This window comes from Centruroides vittatus, unplaced genomic scaffold, assembly GCF_030686945.1.
Source record: "Centruroides vittatus isolate TY-2023 unplaced genomic scaffold, ASM3068694v2 scaffold_1167, whole genome shotgun sequence".
Classification (NCBI taxonomy): Eukaryota; Metazoa; Arthropoda; class Arachnida; order Scorpiones; family Buthidae; genus Centruroides; species Centruroides vittatus.
The window spans coordinates 1,717,512-1,743,114 of NW_027122671.1; the positions used below are offsets into that span (position 1 = coordinate 1,717,512).

Consider the following 25,603-nt stretch of genomic DNA (forward strand, 5'->3'; position numbering starts at 1 on the left):
TCACCAGCAATTTAATTGAAAAACAAACTTTTTCTCAAACTTACTAATGTGGAATATGCTGTTCTTTCCACAAAGCCATTCAATTTTAACTACTAAAAAAAATGGAATCAAATGCACTTTCATTGATCTCTGCATATAAATATAAAAAGATTTTTATGAGTTTTATGAAAACTTATTTTCTTTTTAGAAAGCTGATAAAATATCATCAGCTTTCTTTCTCAAATGATGAGAATTTTCTAATTATTAAATAATTGAAAAGATCATTACACCATCAGACATTAATTTCATATCTGTAAATAAGTGTAAAGTTATTTAAAATTGTTAAACAATGTTTTTATTTTGCAAATTTGTGGGCTAATATACAAATTTCACTACAACATATGAAAATTTATTGAAATCAGAAAAACTTGTGACAAAATTTCAAACAAATGAATTAGACTATTTACCATATTTCAAACAACAAAATCTTTTTAAAACTATAGTAAACTAATTAATTCAAATTACTATTTTCATTTTTTATTTTTTTTATGGTAAAAAAGATTGTTCAATGCTGATATTTCAGAAATATTTATTCAATACTAGCTCTTCCTCTCATTGCAATCCATAGAACAGCTACACAAAATGCAGTAAGAGTTATACATAAACACTTTTCTGTAACTGCTGAATGTCAAAAATGACCTGGGGGAAAAAAATATTTTGATCACTGATATTTACATATAAATTCTGAGGAGTAAATAATAATTAGTCAGATAATTCTAAAAAATTTAGTCTAAACATTTAACAAGTGACAAGCATTTAGTCTGTAGTGAGTTTTCTTCCAATTAATGAAATTCAATTATAGTTGACTTTTGATAACTTAGTGAAAGGAGAGATATAACAAAGTTTTGTTGACTAAAATTTTTCTCTATTATTATGGAAATTACTATTGTAGAAATAACAGTAAATATTATGATACAAGCAACTATATTATAAGTCTATTTCTTAGGTTAGTAAAAATATTTTATTTATATATGTACAACTGGTAAAAAAAAACCATGAATTTGACATCAATGTATTGTTTTTGGTCACTTGAAAAAAATATCCTGTTTCATGTATAACAGCACATTTTTAAATTTTTAATAGATCTTTGAGAAGCTATCTATAAAATTCTAATGAATGAGTCAAAATTATTACTTTATGTTAAAAAGTGTAATGGAATTTTGTGCTTAATGTTTGTGTCAAGGTTTGCGGTAATAACGTCATGTAATTATTTTTCTTTCCATGTAAATTAGAATCAAACATTTATTTTGTTTTAATCATGGAACCTCTTTAAATTGCAAAAAAAACCACACAATATTAGAAATTAAATAAATTCACTGGAATTCTGGATTTCAAATTTTCAAAAAATATTGAAACATTCTCAAAACAATTTGAACTTAGAGGTACAAAATGTGTTGTTTATGGGAGTTAAATTGGAACATGAATCCTTCCGAGACTGCATATTACTCAATAGATAAACACTTACTCGTTTGAAAACGTTTGATGTTAATAAATTTGGCTGCACGTTTAAAAGGTTTTTGAGTAAGTGTTTATCTATTGGAACATAAATAAGATTTGACTTTGCAAAAGATTCAAGTTAATGAAGCTTGACTTAGATTCAACTATATTCTAAATTCTTAAAGTCAGTTAATTTCCAAAAATCTTAGAATTAAAACATTAGCAATTAATTGAAAAATGAAAGAAAGTTAAAATTTCACAAATTAATAGGATCTGAGTATGAAATGAGTGTCCAAGATGATTCAATTATCTGCAAACCAAGCATTAAAAACCAAGAGCAATATGCCATGCTTTGGATAGACATAATTGTTAATAAACTTCTACAGTCTATTCATATCAAAAACAAATTAAACGTTGTACAGGGTAATCCATTTTAATAAATTCAATGGAATGACTCAAAAATTACATATTAGTGTGGAGCTTATTTTCACAATTTGAAAACGTGAACGTCCTACCCTCTATTTCCATTCAAATATATATATATATATATAGAAAAAAATTTGTGCCAAAAATCTACTCCATTGGTGAATATTTACTGGTAGCTCAATGACACTGAAGTTTTATAGGTTACAAATAGTAAAGATGAGCATATGGCAATCACAAGCTTGAACCACAATGTATCGATTTTAGTACAACAGTTTGTAAAACTGTAGTTGGTCATCTCAATAAATAAACCATTAAATTAATTACACATTAGTTACATGACCTTCCCACAAAATTAATTTCTGTCATGACTCATGATCATTATTTTGCTGATACCATCAAGTGTTACTGCAAATGTTTTTCCCTGTTTCTAGTTGAGGCTGACTCTGACTCACTCATACTTTCAAGTTTGAAGGTGTGGATGTTTAGGGGCCAGTTCCACTTAACAAAAAAAGAAGAGAAGGGACTACAAGACATTGCATCTTTGCTGCATGTGTGTACTTGAAAGCCTGGATTTCAGCTCCATTGGCAGCCAGTGCTCCTAACAATGAACTTCATCTTCTGAAATCACTTCTTGAATACTTGGCAATCAACATGACAATATCCAAGGCAGCATCTCTCAAATTTTCTAAACACTTATGGTATTTGTCACCAGATTTGGTTGCTTTAGCTTTTTTCGACAACTGTGTAAGTTCTGCTACCAGTTGGAATAGTTCTGGTGGGTAAGACCACAAAAAGTAAGCGATTTATTTTTTCCCTATTTTAAGCACCACACTATTACATATCCTGCATAAACTGATTGAACCAAAAATGTTAGCCCCATCTTGTGTCCTCTTAAAGCAGCAGTTCCCAACCTTTTTTTGACCAGGGACCACTTTGATTTCATTGTTGTTAGCAGGGACCACAAGGTTTAAGAAAAATAAACTTTAATGAAAACTTTTAACATAAGTAATCGTTAAGCTCAAGTAACATGCTTTAACAGTACTATTATAATAGAAAACATAACATTTTCAGTACAAATTAAATTCAGTTTGTATCAATGTGGGAATAATAATTTAAAATGAATAAAAGTTTTAAATCTTTCGCAGACCACTGGTTGGGAACCGCTGCCTTAAAGTCTAGCATTTTTGGTTCAATGAGTTTTCTTTGTAGGATGTATATTTTTCAAGTTATTCCAGTGAATTAATTAAAATTGATCATCCTGTATAATTATTGTATTTTAGATCACCGTGAATAAAAATTTCCTATTAAGAATTTATGAACTGAAGATTTATTGGATTAAAATATGTACAATAAATATATTTCAATACTTTCTTTCATAAGCAAACAAAGAATATTTTTAACTTTCAAAACTAGTCAATTGCTTTTAGCTTCTCCATTCTTTTGTAATTTTTAGTCTTAGCTCAAACTTTTTATTATTAAGGGTAATTACTTCCAAATAATACTTAAATAGTCTAGTAGTTATAGTTAACACTATTATCACTAGTTTTTTTGGGGGGCATGAAAGAAAGAAATGATATAATGAAATCTTCAGTATCTATTTTGATAATTTGCATTTGATATCACAAATTTAATAGCTAAATACAGTATAAAGTTCAAAATTATTGTAATATGTATAACCTTTTAAGCTTAATAAAATTTATAGTAAGTGCTTTGATAAGTATGTTAAATGATAAAAGTCAAGTTCTATGCTTAGAGGGGTTCTGCACTTGGTTACTTCTTGACTCAATGTCTTGATAAGGCCCATATTTATATTTTGTACAATGTAATTTGGCCAAACAGTAGGTGGTTAAGCATTTGTAAGATTCTAGAAGCAAAACTCAGATGAAGATCTTAACTACATAAATAGTAATCTATCTACACAGTAAACAAATGATGCTAGTTCAAACCCCACCACTCTAGGCCAATCTTTCTTTCCACAATCTTCTAATTAATTAATTAAATTCAATTCATAAATTTAATTTAAAATTATTAAATTTAATATAATATGGCAGTTTAATTGCACACTTTTAAACTAAATTATATTGTCTCTTAATTTTCTTAAAAATTCAAATTTATAATGCTACAAATGTTCTAAAAATTTGCATTTGAATTATTTTTAAAAGCAAAAAATATGGATTTTTTAATATTAAATTTTAAAGATCAAGAAATACAATTAAATAAATGTACAAAATTTTTGGACTGACGTGATTAACTTAATATCTATTTTGTTAATTACTCTGTACTTTTTGAACTGATAAGAAATTATCTTACAAAGTTCATTTTTTAAATAATGATCCTTAAAGAAGTCAATGTTAAATGTATATTTTTCTAATCAACATAATAAATATTCAATAAGTAAGATAAAAGTTATTAAATTATTTCACTTAAAAACATTATAAATTAAGATTAATATTTAAGATATTACCATGAAACAGCTAAGTAAGTAAAAATTAAATATAAAAAAAAAATAGAAACTGTATTAGACAGAAAATAGAATATATGTTACCTCAACCAAAATACAGATATACAGCAAATCCTTGCTTTTACAATGTTTTGTTTCACAAATTGAGATTATGGTTGTGAAAATACAGGTTTAACTAAATAATACCATAAGAAGTGATCATGAACAAAAAATATTCAGTTAATACAATATTTCATAACAGAAAAATTATACCAATTATAAAGGTGGAAAGTAAAGGACTGTTAAGCAAGGGTCTTACTGTCTTACTGTATATATATATATTATAATATATATAAAATTTTCAAAATTACTTTGCTCTTTCACTACATCAGACAATTCTTCAGATACCACTTCTTGTAAGAGGGATGCTGCACTTATTTCTTCAGTCATTTGCTTTGAAATTTCTCCCTTATAAAGTAAACAAAAATTGTTATTTCTATGTTAAAAATGTCTACATTTTTTTCAGATTATCAACTCCTACCTCTGATAATGGAATTAATTTTGTAGGAATATCATCGAGTGGCAACTCATCAACTGTTTGAAGATCGTCGAGACAAGACTATAAACATAAATTCAACACATTAAAATTATTATTAATGTATTTAAATATTTATGTTAAATTACACATACTGATATTTGTTCTCCACCAGCTGCAATATCTTGTTGTTCAACAGAAATATCATCCAAACCATCTATTGCTGCTGCTAGTGATGATTCATTTCTCAATCCAGAATTAATCAAAACAAAATTATTTGTATTGTTTCCTAGAGAAGAAACTAACTGTGGTGATTCGATTTGTCTGAAATGGTGAACGTGATCTACTACACTAGTTCTTTGTCCAGGTGATTGATCAGCTTCAGCTAGATCTTTTGTATCATCTGTTTCTGCTTCAATATCTGGTTCTGTTTCTCCTTCTGGACCACATTCATATATCATATCTTCTTCTGCAATTTGAGCAGCTCTGTTATTAGATTGGCAAATTAATGGTGATAAGTCCATTCCTGCCATATCCTTTCCTTCTTGCCTTATAATAAAAATTTGTAAATAGTATATTTCTAAGTTATTAAATTTATTTTGTTTTGTATTTCAACTTACTCTGTTCTACTTTCTAATTCATCTTGATTGGAAGAAAAAGGCTCACTCTTTTCAGCTTTTTCTGAAGAATTCTGAATAAAACAATAAATTTTTAATTATATACACTTATTATATAATAATTATATAAAATAAGATACATTTTATTATTATATAAGGAGTATGAAATTCCTAATTGAGTTGTAAAATTAACCCATAGATACATACAATTTTAAAATTACTAATATTTAAAAAGTAAAAATTATTAAAATTACCTCACTAATTTCAGAATTTCTTCCAATTCCATTTGCTTGAGAAATTGAAATTGGTTCAATTTTTGCACGCTTATTGTAAGTTCGTTTTCTTACTGCTCCTGTGGCAGCAGCCACAGAAGGCACAACTTCAGTTTCTTCTTTAGGCTAATCATAAAAATACACATTATAAATAAATTATTTTCTTTTCAGGATATGATAAGCTCTCTACAAAAATGAATTACAAAGATTTAAAAGTTAATAGTTAAAATTTAGTTAACAAAACATATTAACTTGTTAAAACAAACTTTTATCTGGATACAATTTTTCAATAGATATTTTTTTGTTTTGTTTAACTATGCTTAGAGACCCACTTTCATATTGGTGTTTAATTAACAAAGATTAATTAATTATATTGTTCTTAATTATTACAGTTTGTCTAAGTAATTAATACCTGGATGATAGTAGATGCATAAATTTTCATGTTAATTGATTGGTTTAAATGTAGTTGAATTAATGTTTTTGCTGCCTATGAATGAAACTGAATTCATAATATTAATAGTTTTCTTTATACTTGTATAAAAAAAACTAGGTCATTCAGACATATATTGCCAGTGACTAAAACAACTAACTACAGATTCTGGTTATTCACATTTAACTAAGATAACTGGAAAAAAGGTATTATTCACTAGTAGCTGTAAAATAAATTATGTTTAAATCACATAAAAGTAATGAAAATCTCAATTATTATAAAGTTATATATTTAACATGATATAAAAAAGGTGAGGCAACATACAAATTATGAGTATAGTAGATCAAACAAATACAAGTTTATGATTAATCTAAAATCTTTTTGATAGATAATTATATACTAAGGGATTATAGTTAATGTTGTATATTCATCACTGTCTTGATGTATAGTACCTAATAAACAGATTGCAATGAGCTTTGTAAGATATTCTTCAGAATATGTAAATTAGACAGCAATTTTTACTATTAGAAAATTCCTATAAATTTACCATGTTTGCTTTATTAATGAAATACCATTACCAAAATATGGCATTTGATAAAAAAAATTTAATGTCTTATTTGTTTTATCCCTTTTTTCTTCAAATGAGTATTTTATTATGTATAGTACACAATAAAAAATATGTACAGTCAACTCGCATTAATGCAAACTGCTAGGGAAATAGTAAGTTATTCACTTTAATGAAAGTTCATATTAATAATTTTCAGAGTCAAGGTCAAGATTGTTTAATTTAGGAAGTTAAGGCTTAATAAGCAACTGTAAATTATACTTTGAATTAATTTACTAAATAAAATTAAATTATTTACAAAAACAAATTAATGTTCTAAATGATTTTCAAACAAAAAGTGAGGAGGAGGAGATGGTCCTTGAAGTGTGGAGCAGTGTATCAGAGTGGTTAAGCTATTTGCAGTTCACCAATAATTTCCTTCTGGAATTAAAACATTGTAGGTTTCCCTATAAGAAAATATTGGTAAATGCCATCTAACATTAAAGAAAACACTATTTAAAATTAATTAACCAATTGCAGTAACAGAATAAAACGTTTTTATATCACTAATGACAATTATTATATAAAAATAATCCATTTATTATCCAAATTTAAAAAAAAAAATACATTTTGTATAATTTCTTTCACTTTGATCATTTTTATAGAGTAATCTTGCAACATTCTATATAGAAAACATTGCAAACTTTCTATATGAAAAAGAAAACCACCATCACAATTATTTGTAGCATAAATTGTTAAATTGAGGTCAGTCACCAAAATATTGTATTCCAGAACACTGAAAATAAATAAATGGTGATTTCTTTTTCAACAGACTGTCTTCAATTTTGATTTTAAACTTAAATCCCATCCAGCAATGTTCTATAGCAGGGGTGGCCAACAAGTCGATCGCGATCGACCGGTCGATCGCAAAGCCAATTTTGGTCGATCGCTAGCGATGTCTTGACTTAATGTATTATATTTGTAACCGAATGCAACTGTATGCATGCAGTCAGGGCCGGATTTACATAGGGACATTTAGGGCCGGTGCCCAGGGCCCCCACAAAACTATGTTTAAACATTATTTTTTTTTCCCCTCTTACTGCGACAGCCTAGTGTGGCCTAATCATGAGAGCCACAGGCAAAGAAAACCAAACCCGGAAAAAAACCTAAGAAACATCAGAAAATTTCGGGAAAAAATTTTATATAGGTATTTTTCAATTAAATTAAAATAATTAGTTTTACACAATAAAATATATGTATGTTTACAATAACCTTATTTTTAAATGAAATTTACAACTTCATAGTTGAAATCTAGTTGAAAGTACAGTATTTTGTGTAAATTTTCTAAATCATCAAATTTGCCTACTCTTAAAGGCAATTTGTTTTACTCTTAAAGGGAATACTCCCTACCGAATTTGTTTCCAGGGCCCCTGGATTGGTAAATCCGGCCCTGCATGCAGTTATGACTCGACTCATAAGCAATGAGTGCACTTTGTACTGAAACAGTGTATAAACATAGTATGTATTTCACACTTCCCCCTCCCCATTTAGACTATGCCTATGACAACAAGTCGATCGCGACACATTTTTACGATAAAAAGTAGATCTTATGTGCACAAAAGTTGGCCACCCCTGTTCTATAGCATAAAGTTAATTTTATCCTATAACTAAATATAAAATCAGACAAAAATAAATAATAAAACAGAAATGAAATAAATTTATTTATGGTATTTTAAATACTGATGCAAATTTCAAAATAAAAGATGACATATGAAATAATTACCTGAGAAAATGCATAAGTTAGATGCTCTTCATGCATTTCTTTTGAAGGAAACTGACCAGATAATGTTAACTGTGTTGATATACTTTCAGAATTATCAATAAAAGCATCTGACTGTTCTCTTTTAACTGCTTGAATAAATCTATCCTTATTCTTTATAGGATTATCTTCTTGCTAAAATGAAATATATTAAAGAACTAGGATTAGCAAACATTTTATTAGAACTTGACAGTATTTGTAATATATGTAAACATTTTAAATTCATTTTGAAGTTATTAATACATTGCATAATTATTAAGTTTTTATATTCAAACTAATTTCTGTAATACATTTGTGGGAGTGACATATTTCACTTATTGTACAATTTGTTTGTAACCTTTAATTAAATCAAAAATTCCTAACAAAAAATTTACCAGGAATATCTGTCGATAATTTTGGTGCAAGGCAGATCATTGACATTTTCATGACACAGGCCATTAGTAACAATCAAGAACCAAGTTGCTTTTGGAGAGGAGAAATCTCTCCCCAACTTAGGATATTCCAAGGTATGACCACTGGATGAGAATTCCTCGTAAAGAGAGAGACAGCATGAGTGTGATAGAGACCAAGACAAGCAGGGTGGACCCAAGAAGTGGGACTCTGATGGTCAGAGTCTCCACTTCTTACATCAACTGCCAAGCTTTTATATTTATTTTCATAATTTTAATTTAATTTTTTAATTTAGCATAAATATTATATTACTAAAATCTAAATTAAAAAATTATAATTAAAAATAGTCGTTATTAAAAATTAAAGTGTATATACATTTTTTGGCACACCCTGTACATTAATAAAATGAAATAAGCCTAATGCATTATTTTAAATATATTCATAATAAGAATGTTTTTATTTGTTTACATATAAAATTTTTGAATACAAAATATTTTGTTAAAAGTTAAAAATTTTCTGATCTAATTTATTTTTCATTTTCTTTCCGATTCTCTAAACTGCATAGAAAAATACATATTATATTATATTTTAGTACATTGATATCATAATAATTCTAATATGTTTATAAAGAAATAAAAATCTTTATTAATTGCTACTTATACTTGATTTAACAAAACAAGTGTGCAAGATTTATAATTTAATAGGATTCATCTATAAAATATACAAATTGCAATGTTTGATAAATATTTAATAAAAAATAAAAGTAACAATTGGTACTGTAGCAATATTTAATAAACATTAATCATTAATTTTCTAAAAAGTTATATTTGTGAGATAAGAAAAGAAAAAAAATCTACCTTTAATTACCAAATTTTTTTCTTAATTAGAATAATTAGTGTAGTTAAAGAAAGTTTACACAAAAAAATATTATATAAGAAATATTTTAATAAAATTTAAAATTACAGCAATTTGTGTGTATAATCCATGGCTTGTCTATGTTTAAAAGTCAATGTGAAAATGGATATGGGTTTAGTAATGATATGAGCCATCCACTGGTTTTAATTTGTACTTATGAATTCATCAAACAGTTTTTTATTTGTCCAAACTTAATAAGAACATCTTTAATAAATGAGAAAAATCCTTTCACATTTTCTATATTCCACATTGCAATAGCAAATTAATGCTGTATTCATCTGCTATTGTAATTTTTCTCAAACCACCAGCATCTTACTTTTAGTTCTCTCTTACTTGTTTTGTCTCTTCCACATTTTAATTAATATAATTACAATCTTACTTGTACTGTACGTATCAATTTTTAAGCTGCATGTTTTCAATAATTCTCTGTCTATTTTATAATGACTACCTGATGAATACATTACTTTGATTTTCTACAGCAAATAGAGCTGAGTGATCAACCTGCATTTTTGGAAAACTTTTAAATTTTTTTACAGTTTGATTAAGCATTCATTATTACCAGGTTGTTCAATAAGTTTTGTCGTTCAATAAGAGATGGCGCTATTAGGTTTGTCGTTTTATTTCTCTAAAAATAGTACTACTTTTTAATAAACACGTGTGAAGTTTCATGTAGATCTGTCAACTCATTCGTATATTTGCAGCTGTTCAAAGTTGACGTGTCAGTGTATTTTTTTACAATGGAAAAAATTGAATATCGTGCAGTGATAAAATTCTTATTTTTGGAAGGTGTAGCACCAAAACAAATTCATGAATGATTGGTAAAAGTGTATAAGGACTCTTCACCTTCGATTAGAACAGTAGAAAGATGGGTTGCTGAATTTAAACGTGGCCGTACAAGTCTCAAAGACGATCCACGTGAAGGACGTCCAAAAAGTGCATCAACACCAGAAATCGTAGCAAAAATACAGCATATGGTTTTGGAAGATCGTCGATTAACTGAGAGAGATTTAGTAGAAGCCCTAGGGATCTCATTAAGCAGTGTGAGCAATATTTTGGCTGATGTTTTGGGTTACAGAAAGCTGTGTGCACAATGGGTGTCGCATTCGCTAACTATGGAGCAAAAACACATTCGAGTGCAACTTTCTCAGCAACATTTGGAGCGTTTTAGAAAAAATAAAAAGGATTTTGTGCGTCGTTTCATTACTATGGATGAGACTTGGGTCTACCATCATGATCCTGAATCAAAACAAGAAGCTAAGGAGTGGTGTGAACCTGGTACTTCGGCTCCGAAGCGAGTTAGGGTCCAGAAATCGGCCAAGAAGGTGTTAGCATCAGTTTTTTGGGATGCAAAAGGAATTTTGTTCGTGGATTATCTCCAAACTGGTAAAACAATAAACTCAGACTATTATTGTAACCTTTTGGACCAGCTGGATGTAAAAATTCGTGAGAAAAGACCTGGTTTACAAAAGAAAAAAATCATTTTTTATCAAGATAATGCACCCTCTCATACAGCTCAAAAAACCATCGCAAAAATCAGTGAATTAAAATACGAATTGTTGCAACATCCTCCCTATTCGCCAGATTTAGCTCCCTCTGACTTCTGGCTGTTCTCACATCTCAAAAAATTCATGCGTGGGAAAAGATTTTCATCGAATGAAGAGGTAATAGCAGCCGTGGAAGCATATTTCAACAGTCTTCCAGATTCTCACTTCAGGGATGGAATCCATAAATTAGAAGATCACTGGAACAAGTGTATTGAAGTTCAGGGAGATTATATTGAATAATAAAATGTATTTCAAACCATAAAATTGTGTTTTTTTTATCGAACGACAAAACTTATTGAACAACCTGGTATTATTGTGTTGGTGGTGTTTTGTTTACATGCTGTTGTGAAGTCCTAATGTTTCAAGACTAATGTATGTGGTATGCCTGTGCAAGAAAGGACTACTGGCCCAATAAGTACCTTATCTATTCTCCACAGACACTATTTCATAGATGAGTTCTGTGTTTTACTAATTTTTTCAGTGTAAGTATTTCGTATGCTGTAGGTTTTTGAAACTGTTATGTCTATGACTTTTATGGTTTTGTTTGCTTGTCAATTAATGTAATATCTGGTCTGTTGTAATGAATTGTTTTGTCTTTGATTTTGGCTTGTTCATAGTATATTTTGTGTATATTGTTTTCTATGACCATCTGATATGAGTATTTGTAGTATGGTTCCTGGGTTGTACAGTAATTTATGTTTGTGTGCAAGCTTTTGATGATTATATTTGCTCTTTGATTATTTCTATATAAGTAGTCACTTTGTGTTAAAAGCTTGCAACCCAATGTGATATGTTATATAATCTCATGCATGATAGCACTTCCTGCAAGTCTCATCTGTGAGTGTTGGGTCTTAACATGTGTTTCTGTAGTTTCTTGTATTTATAATCTAGTCTTGTATGACAATCATGAACCATTATCTCTGAGTCAGCCAGCAGTTTGAAGCAGTTTTTTCAATGTGTTCCTGATTGAGATTGTTAAGGTGCCTATCATGAAGCTCCTCCAAGCCATAAACAGCACTGATCTATTGCACTACACAAAACCAAGATACCATTAGATATCTTGGTTTTGTGTAATTGTGATATTTCTTGTTTTATATGGAAGAACTTACAGATTTGTATTTTTGTTTTAGTGCATGTTTAAGATAGCTGTGAGGCCTCATCCTCCCTCTTCACAAAGAAGAATCAACCTTTCTATGGGACAACTTAAGTTGCATTTGTTGTGTTTTGTTAATGCTGTTCACGTTTTCTTTTTACGTTGTTCTAGTTTTGTGTCATGATTTCAATAACTTCTATGGAAATATAGGGTATACTGCGATATGAATTTTGCAAATTATTTTTGTTCTAGCAATTATCTAAGCAAGTATTTGTTCTAGTATATGTATAGGTGCAAGTTACATACCACTGAGTTATAAAAAAAATTACAATATTTATATGATCCAAAATCACTTTGGAGAATAATACAATACTTACACTGGAAGACATATGTTGATTATTTGATAAAGCTTGCTGAGAATCTAATCTTAAGTGTTTCAATTTCTTCAGAAAATCTAACAAAAATTCTGGTTGACCATCAGCTTGAGATATTATTTTTGAGACTTCTGCATAAACTGATTCTTGCATTGTACTAGTATTCACAACATTTTTTGATTCAACTTCTCTGTTATAAAAATTTTGGAATTTTAAACAAAATATATGAAAATATTTTAACATAAAATAAAATTTTTACTCTTCAAAATTACTTACTTTTTAATATATTTAAAATAAATAATCAGAATTATTATTTAAAAGTAACTTATTGCTTTTATATTAAAATATTTATTTTACAAATGTAAGCAAGAACATAATATAGAGTTTGTGCACAATGTATTTTACATTATAAAAACATCTGTTATAACTATATGCATAATATACCAGTATAAATATAAGAAAAGTTTCACATTAGAAATTTATTTTATAAAATTGCAAAACCAATCATATTTGATCCTTTAATGATGCCAATGCATTGTCATCATTATGTGCACCCACATAAAAATGTACTTGGTATTTATTGGCTGTATTGTTTTTGCTTTCATACATGTGTTTGCACTGTTGCTCTTAGTTATACTTTTAGTTATCATCAGTTAATTATTTAATTGTTAATGCAATGACAAAATCTTCAATATCTCTGAAAGAAAAAGTGAGAGCTTCCATGGCATCCATGTTGTTATATTTTTACAACAATGGGCTTGTATGCACAAATGCCATCCAACGTTGTGTGTTTATAATTATAACGTAAAGTATGTCATGCACAAACTCTAATAAATCATGAAAACTGTTTATACTAAGAAACTGTATTAGTAAAAAAAAAAAAAGCTAAATATTTACACACATCAGTTCCCATAAAGCATTATAAAATAAAAATTATATAACAAAAATAAAAAAATTATAAGGAATAAGTCATTCCTTATAATTTTTAATTAAACTTTTAAGTCAAACTTTTAATTAAAAGCGTATTGAGAGTTTTATTTTAGAATAAACACAAGATCTGAATGAAGTGGATTGGTTTAGGAAAATTAGAGAGAAATGGTTGCCATTCAGGTCAAGAAAGAATAGAGAAAATAATATTGATTAAAATATCCACTTATGACAGCATGTAAAATGTTATAAAAACCTCAATCTGACAAACAAAGAAAGACAACCTTCTCAAAACTGACTAATAACTGTTCTACAAACAACATTATTACATACTGTATTAACTAACTTATTAAGTTGACCACATTATGAATACAGCTGCAATTTAATTTTTTTTTTTTTAAATCTCCACTTTTTTCATTAAGAATTATTTACTTTTTGTGAATTATTTCAAAGTATTTAAAAATGACATGCAATCTTTTAATAGTATTATTAACTGTATTAAACTAATGTTAATGAAAAGTATTATTAACACATTTATACTTGAATTAAAAAAAAAAAAGTGTGTGTCTATGGTAATCACTGATGACACAACTGACACAGATAAAACACTAAAACAAATCTGCACCCAAGAAAAGTTTGGTGGACAGCCACAGGAATTATTCATCATTCCTTTCTATGCACCAGTGAGACAATTTCTGATTGCAAGAAATGCATCAAAAGTTATGCCAGAAACAACTGGCATTAAAATTCATTGACATTCTGCTGCTTCATAATAATACTTGTCCATCTATTGCATGATCAACAATACAGAAAATACAGCTGTTGAAATATGAAACTATCTCATTCTCCATATATCCCTGACAGACTATAACTTTTAAGCATCTGGTCTATTTTCTTGCAGGACATATATTCTGTAATGAGATTGATGCTAAGAATGCATTCCAGGAGTTTGCTGCTTCCAGGACTAAAGACTTATCAGGCAGGTACCTATAATCTTGTCACTTAGTGGAAAATTGTTTAGATGTCAACAGTGCCAATTTTGATTAAATATAAGTATTATTTTGTTTGCTGAAATGTGAATTTTCAAAATCTGACATTTCATGTACAACACGACAATATAATTTCACAAAATAAATGTGTAACAGTAATTTCACTAATATTCTATGTGAACCACATAAATGCACATTATTTTACATTAAATACTTTATATAAATTCAATAATAAAAATCCCAATTATGAAAATGATAAAAAAATTTATTTATCAATTATGAAAATTTTACCTAGCTCTTGTATTGGAAGATGATGGTATTGCAGAATTACTAGTATCTGAAAAAATTGATATATTTGGTATAGAATTATTGTCAGAAACATGTGATGCAGAAACTTCTCGTTGCTTGACTGGTCTTTCTGTGTGTCTTGACTTTGATGTAACTTGCTGGGTAGAACTTGGTTTATTTACAAAGCAGGCTATTGAAAATGTATATTTAAAAATTAATGGTAATTTAATTTTAAAGATCAATTTTCAACTTTTAAAGTGTTTATCTTAATATTGGAAGAACAATGTAAATCTAAAATTTACTTACAAAATAATCCTCGATCCTTACTGGCATTTGGTTTTTTAGTTTTTATTATATTCTCATGCATTTTGGTATTAGAAACTTGTCTTGCTTTTGTTCTGCCACTGAAATAAAATTTATAAAAATTTTATGAATTAGATAATTTTGAAAATAGAAAGACTTAAAAGTTTATTTTTTGAAAATAAAGATGAATTGATTATTGCAAGGAGGAAAAAAAATCAAGTTTGAACTTAAAACTTCTAGAGTATTTCAGGCTGTATTAAAGACAAGACAATTTTTATTTAACAGAATTTGGGCTGAATGTAGACAATTGTGCTTCCATGAAATAAAGAAGACTAATAATTAGACATTAACTAAATAATTTAAAAAATTCTGAATTTTTTTTTTTGTTTTTGGATGACTTCTGACTAGGATTGACATTTTTCCATCTTCAATTAATTTTTGTCTCTCTTGAAATTGCACAGACCACTCAAACATATGCATAGGATTAACACTCCACTCCATAAATATTTTTCAGATCTTTGTTTTTACCACATTTTTACCTAACTTGCAAATAAAATTTAATTATAGCACATACACATTGCCAAAATTTTGACACATCACAATTCCTCTACTGCAACTAGAAAATGCTGATGCAATTTTATGACATTTGTGCAATTAAAAATGTCTCCCCTATTAATCAAATAATGCAAAAGTTGTAACTATATGAACTGTACAACTTTGTAATGGTGCAAGTAGAAAAAACATTGGCCTCATTATTTAATTGGCACACATTACATACCTATAAGTAGAAAAACAAATCAATTTTCTATCAGATTCACATATTATATAAGGTAATAAAGAAAATTATTGATAATAGCTGTACTTTTCTCCAAACATTTCTTTGAATCTCATTTTATAATCAGCTGCTGATAAAAATATTACTAAAACAGAATTCTTCTATTTGTTCAATCCAATTTAACCAAATTTAATCTAAAATGTAAGTATTTATAAATTTTAATTTTGCACATCATCAATTGAAATATATAACAGCTAGGAGTAATATAGATTCTAGGTACAGAATAATAAATAACTAATATTTAAATATAAGCCATTTACAATTTACATTATTAGCTAAGTTTTAAATATTGTTATAGTACTTACTCTATTTAATTTAATTTTATATGAACATATTTGTAAAAAAATAAATATTACTCTTTATAGTAATGGAAGATAAATTCTGCTAATAAATATTTTTAAAAAAATAAGAAAAACTAATGTTATATATTTTAATTCAAATATTCAACAACTTAATTAAAAAATAAAATCCACTCACTAATCTGAATTTGCAGTTTTCTCTGAATATGATTGGTTTTTTATTTGAGGCTGATGATCAGAAACTGTAGGGATAGAATCAGGGATTTGAGGATTTGATAAATTAGCACTAATAATTTCATTACTCTTGGATGTCGAAAGCATATTCTGACGTGAACAACTTCTAAAGTTATCCCAAAAATTATTGGCTCTAGTTCTAGGAGGGACCTACGATAATCAATTGGTAAATTTCTCTTTATTAATAAAAAGAATAAAAATAAAACTATATTAAAAAGTTTGTAATTTACCTGATTATTTAATGTTGCAGCTACTGCAGTCTGCCTAGCAAAATTACAATTTGATGATATAGGAGTTGACAAATTAAATCTGTTGGTTGGTGCATTTGAAGTTGTGGGTAATAAAGTATTATCTGTGTTTGAATGCATACAAGCTGAAGTTGAAATGGGACTGGCTTGAGTGGGAGGAAATGATGAATGTGTATTTGCAGATGGTGCTGCAAGCCATGGACGAAATGTAAAGTCTTCAGCTATACGATCTTGATTTACGTTTGATGATGGATGTAATAGTGTATGTTCTGAAGCTGAATTCTGAAATGAAAAATGTAAAAAAAAAAAAACATATTTGGAAATTTATTTAAGTTTATCTAAGTGAAAATATATAAATAAAATTTCAAATTTTAAAGAAAAAGTTTCCTTTAAAGTATCAATATGTATTGTATATATTTTTACAAACACTCAGTTTATGAAAATTAAACAGTTGTTGTTATTTTAAAAATCTATAAAAGATTTTCTATTTACTTATTAGAATTCAAAGATCTTACTTTTCAAAACATGTTCATTTAACAAGTGTAACATTATTTTTCAACTGATGTAAGATATTTAAAATGGCCAACAATATTTTTATTTATATACATCACTTCTGACATTAAACTTTAGTTATAGCACATACATTCAACTGAATTGATTAAAATAATAATTTTTTAACAAATAAAAACAATCACACAAATCAGTTAATTCCTAATTCTATATATTTTTATCATGGAATCAAACTTTTATGAAACAACATGTATTAAGCTGTTTTGTTGTAATTATTGATAAATGCTAATAAATCAAAATACTAATCAGATTACTAAACAATACAATCAATACAAATTCATTACAATCATTTAAATTAAGTGAAAAGTAGAGAGAACATTTGTTATTATTATTGTCATACTTATTGCTTACTGTCATACTGATGTTTTTATGTAATATTTTTATAATTAATACAATACATATTTAAAAAAATTGAAGTTATAAACAAATTTTTATTCATTATCAATATCATAAACACATTATTGCTGTGAATAATAAAATATGCAATTAACATTTTTAATGATAAAATTTATAAAGTTAATGAGAATGCAAATTGAAAAATTACAAAAAATAAAAATGCACAATTTATATTTTAAAATTTAAAACTACTTAAAATTTTTTTTTGCATGTTTTTAATAAAGGTAAAATTACAAGAAACATTTTTCTATTCTATGATATAATATACTTCTTTCTTTCAAGAACTTGAGAACCTTAACTAACATATCTGCTGAACCTCAGGGGACCATGGGCCTAGTATGAAATACACTACATTACTTGAATTAGTTTTTGTTACCTGGGTACCCAAATAAGTATCTAGGTACAAAGATTTTTACAGTGCTCAGTACTAACTTATTACTATATCACTCTCAACAAAATCTGATCTTAAAATATCAGATTCAAATATATTTCCCCAAGGTAAAAACTTATTTTTTAAAATAAATATTCCATTATTATTGTTATAACAATAAAGACTTGAAATCCATAAATTAAACAAAATCTAAAAAAGATAAAATTGGAAAACAATTGTATTTTTTTTCCTTATTATTTTAGTACAAAAATTTTACATTTTAGTACAGTGGAACCTCGTTTAACGAGCATAATTTGTTCCAGAATCTTACTCATAATGCAAAACTCTCATTAAGTGAAACAATTTTTCCCATATAAATGAATGCAAAATACAATAATGCATTCCATGCTGAAAAAAATACTCAAATATTTTATGTATAATGTTTATTCAAAGATAATTATATAATATACATTGTTAAGAAGCGCGAATCATCATCTTTTCTTCTAGCACGGAATGAACCAACCTGAAATGCAAATTCGATTTACAGAAAACAAAAAAAAAAAAAAAAACACAGATAATATGTCTGATAAACATGCCAAACAATATAACAAATTCTTGGACTATGTAAACATTATAATTAAATATTAGAAATGAATTAATTTGACTAGAGATAAGCAGTTATGCTTCCATCTCATATTAAATTTAATAATTATAATTAATTTATTTTTAATTTAGACATTTCTAAAATTTAATTTGGAATTGGTCATTAAATTTAATATGAGATGGCAGCATAATTTGTCTATCTCTAGTCAAATTAATTAATTTCTAACATTTAATTATAGCCCAAGAATTTGACATATTGTTTGGCATGTTTATTATATAACGGGCTATGGTTGTTGATGTTTATACATAGTATGTGTGAACACAAATTTGGAAAAATGTATGATCACAAGCGACACTAAGATGCTAGCAGAATGAGTGCTAAACACAGTGATAGAGCATGTGCACAATCTAGGACTTCTCCTCTTCTCATCGCTCGTTAAGCAGGTCATTTTTTTACATTTGTTTTGCTTGTTATGAGAGGTACTCATTAAGCAAGGTTCCACTGTATTTAAATTATTATTTATATAAAATCTAAAAATACTTACTTGTTGAAGGCACTGGTGTAAATACTGTATTTCTAATTGTTGAAGGTAAATCATATGATAACATTGACTTAAACTTAATAATAATTGTTGCTGCTGCTGAAACTGGTGTGTATGTTGGTGTAAAATATCTGAAACAACAGGACAAGATCGACCAACAGCTATATTAAAAAGTAAAAATAATTCATTATATTTTTAATCTCATATACTTTAATAGAAATGAAGTTAAATGATATTGAATAAATTAAATTCCTAAATAAAATTATGTGATTCATCATCGTGATATAATGCTTTATGAAACTATCATTAGTTTAACATTTATATTGCCATACTTTATTTTATTTGTAATGTATTCTTGAATCACCAATACTGTGACAACATCTATCTAAACCTTTTTAGATCTGACATTTATACAGGAACTTCATCTTTAGTTTTTGTTTAGTTTCTCAATTAAATTATTCATTATTTACTTCAAAAATAGTTCTATTAAAAGAAATAATATTTTCCTTTTTCAGTAATCTTGACTTACAGCACTTCTATATAAAGTTTTAAAAATATCTCCATTTTACATAAAATTGTCATTAAAAAAAATAATAAAGAAATAGTGAATCAAACTCAAATAAATATGGCATAATTCCATTCTTTTTCCAAGCTGCTAATATACATTAATGCAAAACTGCATTACATTGTAGATAATGAAAGAAGATACATTTTACTAAATTTATAAGTACATCACAAACAAAAACCCATTGGCTATATAACACCTAAGAAAATTTTAGCTTCCCTAAAAACAAATTCAAAATCATACGATCAGAATCACAAAATCATATTAATATAGTTTATAATATAATTAATAATTTACCTAAAGACGGTGAAGATAATGAACAAGACATCAAACAACTAGTTAATGTTTGCTGATCTTGAAATATTGACTGACATAATGTATTCATATGTTCTAACTGCTGATGGATATGCTGAGTGAACTGTTGCCACACAGTTAAATTACAAGTCCCATCAGATGATATTAAATTCTGGACAGATACTGGTTCTTCTAAATGTAACCTATTTGTACCATAAACATTCTGAAAAAATAATATATAATTTTCTGATTAATAACCTGTAATATTCAGAAATTATTGACCATTTTATTTTTCTTTCTTCTGTTTTAGCATTACATTTGGTTTAAGGTTTTTATTATTATGTTATACTAAATAATGAGATTAGATATGTAAAAGATTTAATTACAAAATATTTAGTTAAAATAATATAAATGGGAAATGCAATAAATCACAAGATTTTTGTTCTATCAACAGACAGTAGAATTATATAGTAAAAATCAAAGAAACGAGTATTAAAATTCAATTGCATACTATCTTATGTATCATTAAGCTGTAATTTTATTATAGCTTAATGATGGAAGGGTTGGAAAATTCATTAATGTCAATATTCACAATCAAAGATCAAGAGTTGGAGTAAGAAGTTACCCAATAAGCATTTATGTATAGTACAGTGCAGTATTAAAAGTAAATGAAAATTTGTTAACTTCTAACTCTAACTGTTGATCCTTGACTGTAAATATGACTAAATGACTAAATATAAGTAAAAGTCAATGATATAAAGTATGTATCATTGAAAAAAAATTTGTTTTGATCATATTTTATAATTTCCATTTATTTGATTAACAGAGAACTAAATTTTACTACATTTCTTAAATTATAAGCAGCACATTTTTTCACACATTAATATTTTATTTCTTTAACCAAAACACGTTTTATAGTTGATGAAATTTTATAATTTATGCCAAAAGAAAGTAATCAAATTTGATTCATACATCAGTGGATGTAAAAATGCAGGTAAGTATATGTTTATTATGATGATTTCCTTACTTCCTCTCATAATGAATTATGAGAGAAAGGAGATGTCTGTATCTACTGTATGTAAAGAAAAATATTCAAATAAATAAGCTTAAATTATTCAAATTATTATTAATATAAAAACAGCTAAAGTTAGTTAAAAATTTATATTTAAAATAACTTCAAATTGATTATCTTAATTTTATTCTTTAAAAAACATTTCATATTTTACAAGAGTAAATATGATAATCTCCAATATATAGTAGTTTTTCTTCAAATATAAAAAAATTTAGATAATTCACAATGTCGTCGTATGCATTCGTAATTATAACCAATATAATTTTTCTACTTTAATATAGGATATTCTAGGTAAGGCAAGGCTTTTTCATTAAATATTTTATTATATATTTAATAATTAACCAATTTGATGATAATACCATATTTGTTTGACTCTAAGATACAACATAATTTTGACCAATGAAATTTTAATGTTTTTGGATGAAAATATAATTATTTTAAAATCTAATTTTTGTTAAGTAACAAATTTGGAAAACAGTATAAATGCCATAAAATATATAATGTTTAGAAGCCATTTCCATGCTCTTTTGCATATATGATATTACATGCTGTATTATAATATCATTTTAAAAGCATGTTAAACATTAAGGAGTTTAAATTAACTATTCATTACCAGTATCTAAACCAAAGATATAACTACTAGACCCCAAATCGAGCAATTATGAAGCAAATTGAACATGCATCCACCATAACTGTATACACAGAATTACAAACATGACTAGTTTCTGGAGTTTTGTTGTAAAACAAGGAGTGGTAGCATTGAATAATATACAACCATTCATATGAATGTTTGCAAATGCAGTAACCCATCAATAAATTACATTTATTGACCTTTAAAATGAGCAAGTTTGGTGTACATTAGTTTTGGGCTAGACACACAGTACTGATGATCTGATGTGGTTGGGTCAGGTATTTGAACTTCATATTGCTGTTGCACACTTCACTCATCATAGGTATCATCAATTTATTTGATATCATCATATATGTTAGTCAAAGATGTTTACTTCAGTGGTCTTCACGGCACTACTGACTGTCTCTATAGATGTTGAGGAAAATCAAACTTTGTAGAAACTGATGTTTCATGCAAACAGATGTATCTATTTCGTGTGTAGAAACAGTTAGGTGCAAAGTGCTGACTGCAAAGAACACTACAATTGCTTGGTTTCCATTTGTCATGGTGTATCACTGTCAATAACTGATCAAAGTATTGCTGCTTGTTAGGAAGCCTGTCAACAAAATATCCCTCATGTGAATGTTTTACATGCAAAAAAGAATACTGTATTATCGGTTGGCAATCAAAACCTTGTAACGCCAATATTTGCTCAAATTTGAATTACAGCATTAATGGATAACTAAATACGTTTCTCATGATTCGTAAAAACTATCATAGGTCCCAATTCAAACCTAGATCAATACATAAATAAAAAATAATCAACAGAAGGTAATAAAAAACTTCTGACAAAAGTTTAATGTTTCTCCTAAAAAGTTTATTCAGGAGTTATGAGATTTTGATCGTCAACTAACAATATAGTATCAGAGCAACCAGGTCTATCTAACATACAAGTGAAATGTGATACTGAATCCGTTTTTATATCTTGCCATACAATCAACTGCACCTCAACTCGATGACATTCCTATTATGCTCCTATGATAATTCCTGCACACTTGAGTCTAAATAAATAGCAATTATCCCAGAAATAGCTAATAAGTCAGCACACAACAATTTATCCACAGCATATGCACTTTTTACCTTTGTCATGATTGATGTAAAAAATTTATGCACTGACTAGTTTATACATTAACTTTTATCTGATTCGAGGTCAAGTAGTTTATGTCGTTGAACTAAACTAATACGATACTAAAGAAGTTTGAAATGTTGTCTATGTTGAAAAGTTTTATGTATTTCATTGTCAATAAAGCATATTACAATTATTATTATTGAGCAGTATAGCCAAACAAATATCTATTATTGATGGTCTTAACACATCACATGGTCTATTCCTAACTTTTGATTTTTGTACTGAACTATAAATATAAGACACCTGTAATTTTCTTCTCCAGTTTGGGAAAGAAAAAATGGGTAAAACTGTGTGTATTCAATTTAAAGAAATATAATATTACATTTATTTAGATACAACAAACAACTTTAAAGTATTTTTTAAATATATTAAACAATTTTATTGAATACTTGCCTCTTGATTGTGTGATGTTGAAATATGATTTCTTTGTTGTTCTTGATGAAAATTTTTTTTAACATTCCATCTATTTATTCCATCACCTTGTGTGGGAAAATTAACATAATTATAAGCTTATAAAAAATAAAATTATATTTTATAATATAATTAAATAAATATCAATTGGTAAGAAATTATAAGCATTACACTAAAAAATTAGTGTAAAATAGCAATGTTTACAAAAAAAATAAAATAAAAAATAGTAAATTGATTATGATCTTTTATTAAAAATTAACACTGTTACTGAAAAGCAATATCTACACAATTACTTTGGATGATAACAAATACAGACATAATTTAGTTGTATTGTTAGCAATATAAACAAAAGAAAACTAAAGACATTAAATGATAAACAAAACAATAGACTGAAATAAAATAAAATTTCAAAATGTACCATAAGTCAGCACATAAGTGAGCTTTCTGATAGAAAACTGTGGTGTGGTAAGTCCTTAAAATTTATAGCAAATTACGTATAGCTATTAAGAAGATTTATTTCAAAATGTAGTTTCACTGATTTAATTGGATAGAAACTAGACTAAAATTCTAAATGCAATAAGACAAATATTAATAACAAAGAATTATAACTTCATAGAAAAATTCATTATTAAAATACAACTTTCAATTAATGTTTACCTTTTTTCATACTATAGATAAATTAAAAGATTAAAATTATCTCTATGCTAAAAATTGCTTAAACAATCCATTACTTCTTAGCTGTCTCATTTACTTGTGAATCTTTTAATTAATCTTTTTTCATGGAAATGATTTATTTGTAAAGTTGATTTTATTGAATCCAAAAATTAAATGAGTTCAAGTCCAAAAAAAAACAACTAATTTCTTCATTAAGTTCTTTTTCTGTTTATCTTTCCCCATAAGAGAAGTTATTTTCTTTCTTGTTAACTTTTAATTTCTGTTAAATTTTCCTAATATTTTCTACTGTCTCACTAATATACTTCCTTATGATCATTGCACAATCTTTGTTTTGAAATTGTAACTTTATTTCACCTATTCATGTGAAAATTAGATCTTGAATGCTTAAACCATTTTATCACCACATTTGATTTTTTCCTACTATTTCTTATCATTATTATTTATCCATTTTAATTTTACAACTATTTTACAACATATCATTCTAAGTCAAAAGTTAACATAGTCTCTTTCTCTTTAAACAGAACAAGAGTAATAATACAATATAAATAAATGAAAAGTTCAGTTATTTCTGTAAAATATTAATATATATATATATATTCAAACTTCTAATATGAATGACAAAAAATTATATATAAGCATTTTTAGTTTACAGAAATTTTATACTTTAGAAAAAGAAAGAATTCTTACAATCATTAAGCAAGTTAATTGTCAGAATAATTTTGATAACTGATATGAATAACATTTGGATAAATACAAGATAGAATTAAAAAAATATAGATATCATAATGTATATATTACATATTTTTATTAAATGTAACAGTAATTTCACTTTAATCCCCTTGACTAAATCCTATTCCAATAGTACTTCCACTTTTGAAGCAGTTGGGAAAATCATTTACTCCTAACACTTCAGATGTTCTAACATAGCTGTCTGGATCTTTACAATTGACCAAAAACATGTTATTTTCATAAATCTTGGGACTAGCTAAAAGAAATTGCAGCAGCCAAGTATTGCAAGTGAAGGCATACAATAATTATTTCATCAATCAAAACACATGCCCACTTCTGTAGCCTTTTTTTCATAAAATGCTTTTTGTGAAGTTTTATATCATGTTGTAATAGACTCTTTGTTCTGAATTCATATCAGTGTTCCAAAACATATTGAAACCACACAATTTCCTGAATTATAAAGGGGAAAAAGAAAACTTTCCTATTGATTTAGACAAGATGTTTTCTTCAAATGTGACAAATTCTGTTCTTTCCATTAAGAACTCTACATGTTTGTCTCAAAACTGTAGTTATAACAAT

General features: G+C 27.0%; 2 protein-coding genes across 4 annotated transcripts in view; both read right to left on the reverse strand.

The window, feature by feature from the left end:
• Window positions 1–506: 506 nt before the first annotated feature.
• LOC136986682 (uncharacterized) lies at window positions 507–23,169 on the reverse strand. The gene is made up of 15 exons (XM_067284259.1): window positions 23,161–23,169; window positions 20,342–20,561; window positions 19,483–19,640; window positions 16,981–17,280; window positions 16,695–16,900; window positions 15,386–15,483; window positions 15,083–15,269; window positions 12,879–13,065; window positions 8,524–8,694; window positions 5,749–5,892; window positions 5,498–5,568; window positions 5,033–5,426; window positions 4,884–4,961; window positions 4,714–4,810; window positions 507–678 (listed from the first exon to the last, which is right to left on the reverse strand). Exons 1-15 carry the CDS (start codon window positions 23,167–23,169, stop codon window positions 668–670), a joined length of 2,331 nt encoding a protein of 776 aa, XP_067140360.1. The 3' UTR covers window positions 507–667.
• A 403-nt stretch (window positions 23,170–23,572) lies between these two features.
• LOC136986688 (pericentriolar material 1 protein-like) overlaps window positions 23,573–25,603 on the reverse strand; it is a 67,178-nt gene continuing 65,147 nt past the window's right edge. For all 3 annotated transcript variants that reach the window (XM_067284267.1, XM_067284266.1, XM_067284265.1), the window contains one exon: window positions 23,573–23,688. In XM_067284267.1, coding sequence (XP_067140368.1) covers window positions 23,588–23,688 — 101 coding nt within the window. In that variant the 3' untranslated portion in view covers window positions 23,573–23,587. The remainder of the gene's footprint in view (window positions 23,689–25,603) is intronic.